General features: G+C 35.4%; 1 protein-coding gene across 1 annotated transcript; it reads left to right on the top strand.

Moving 5' to 3' along the window:
* Positions 1 to 756: 756 nt before the first annotated feature.
* Positions 757 to 1,808, top strand: LOC136772688 (uncharacterized). The gene is made up of 2 exons (XM_066725820.1): positions 757 to 953; positions 1,040 to 1,808. The coding sequence occupies exons 1-2, from the start codon at positions 757 to 759 to the stop codon at positions 1,806 to 1,808; spliced, it is 966 nt and encodes a 321-aa protein (XP_066581917.1).
* The last annotated feature ends 272 nt before the right edge of the window (positions 1,809 to 2,080 follow it).

Genomic DNA, 2,080 nt, shown 5'->3' with positions numbered 1-2,080 from the left:
AATACGACTGTACCATTGTCCCGCGTTTCGCCGTATGCCCTATATTTCAAGCATTACGAAATCTCCTTTTCTACAATTTTATTTCAAAATGAGAATTGCATTTTTAGCAATTTCATTATATCGGCGAAATGAAATGTTCTCAACATTATTTTAGCGGTATTTATATGTGTATAGCTACAGATAGGGGAATAGCGTAAATATGAGGAAAGCTTTGCAGTAAGTTTCGATGCTGGAGTGGGGGAACACGTTAGCGTGAGCCGCGAGAGGGGAGGAAGCCTAGCTTTCTTTCTAAAAATTTTTGGTTTTCGTCCACCTCAAAAACGCGGGACAATGGTACGCCTCTATTTCTCAACCGATTTCAATGTTTTTAGGCTTGTTGGAATCGTTAGGTCTGGCACCTCGTCATAAAGAAGCCCGATTTTTCGATTTGTTTTGCGTTTAAATATTATTAATGCGAATTTTTAAACAATTTTATTTTTTTACGTTTTTTGGAAAATACGGCTTTATTTATGACAAAAAGCGAGTCCTAACGATTCCAACAAGCCCAAAAACATTGAAATCGGTTGAAAAATATCGCTGGACAATTCTCCCTCGTTTTTCGTTCCGTAATGTTGGCTACAGAGGGCTTGAGGGATCCCGTTAAGCACGCTGCTGATTCGGCTTCACACGTTACTAGTTCCATTGCTGGATTTTTGTATCGCATCTAGTGACATCATTTAATTTTTTATAGAAATTTATCGTATTCTGGCAGTAAATATGGATGGTGAAAAGATACAAATTATAAAATGCGTTATAGGACGTCGTCGACAATTATGTGGAAATATCATTTTATTACTCGAAGAGTTAAAAAGGAAAGAGGAGAACAAAAATCGTCGACGTTTAAGGAGTCGAGAATGGTTAAAACGACGAAATTTTGGTCAAGGGGTTCTTACCATGCTCTTTGATGAATTAAAGTTAATATTAATTTGACAGACTTCATTTTCTTCATATTTAAATTTATTATTTTACTAATTATGCATTCATTTTATATTATTCATAGACCCGAAGATCCAAGATCTTTCAAAAATTATACAAGAATGGCTGAAGAAACAATGGAACGACTGTTACACCAAATCGCTCCTTTAATTCAAAAGAAAGACACTGTAATGAGAGAAGCTATTTCTGCTCGGATGAGATTAAGTGTTACTTTAAGATATTTGGCCACAGGGAATTCATTTCAAGATCTAGCATTCTCAACCAGAATTGCTCCAAATATATTGTCACAAATTATACCAGAAATGTTAGATGCAATCATTAACGTTCTGCAAGATAATGTATTACAGTTTCCTAACAAATCTAAGGATTGGAGCATAATCAGTGCACAATTTCAAAATCTATGGCAATTTCGTCATTGTATAGGCAGTTTTGATGGAAAGCATATTTGTTTTCGTCCACCACGATTAGAGGGTTCAAAATACAGAAATTATAAGGGGACAGATAGTATAATTCTCTCAGGATTAGTAGATGCAAATTATAAATTTATATTTGTAGATATTGGGAAAAATGGTAGACTGCATGATTCTACAGTATTTCGTGAAAGTCCACTAGGAATAAAAATGAAAAAAAATGCCCTCAATTTACCAGAGCCAAATACATTACCTGGTTTAAACTATAAGCTATCATATGTTTTTGTTGGAGATAATGCATTTACCTTACACCAAAATCTAATGAAACCTTATCCAGACCGTGAGTTAACATTGGAAAGACGTATACTTAATTACAGACTAAGCAGAGCAAGAAGAGTGGTAGAGAATCCTTTGGTATTTTAGCCAATAGATTTAGAGTTTTGTTAAGTCCCATCCCACTTTCTGTAGAAAAGATAGAAACAATAACATATGCATGTGTCTTGCTTCACTATCCTGAGGATACTACGCTATAGGAAAATTATACTACAGCAAGCGAGCAGTGTATACCCGCGGGAGTGAAGCTATGGTGGGGAGGAAAATTTCTGACCGCCATTTTGAATGTTGGTAAATATAGCACATAATGACGTATATATATCGTATATATACAGGGTGATTCTCTAACGGCGGGACATAGG

The sequence above is a fragment of the Prorops nasuta genome, unplaced genomic scaffold (genome assembly GCF_024137725.1).
Source record: "Prorops nasuta isolate Cenicafe-Biocafe unplaced genomic scaffold, Cenicafe_Pnas_1.2 PNAS00001, whole genome shotgun sequence".
NCBI classification, from domain to species: domain Eukaryota; kingdom Metazoa; phylum Arthropoda; class Insecta; order Hymenoptera; family Bethylidae; genus Prorops; species Prorops nasuta.
This window is presented reverse-complemented; position numbering and strand designations above follow the sequence as displayed.

Coding starts and splice junctions, on each gene's coding strand:
- LOC136772688 (XM_066725820.1), top strand. CDS start 757: ATGGATGGTGAAAAGATACAAATTATAAAATGCGTTATAGGACGTCGT. Junction 954..1,039: donor ATGCTCTTTGATGAATTAAA/GTTAATATTAAT, acceptor TATTATTCATAG/ACCCGAAGATCCAAGATCTT.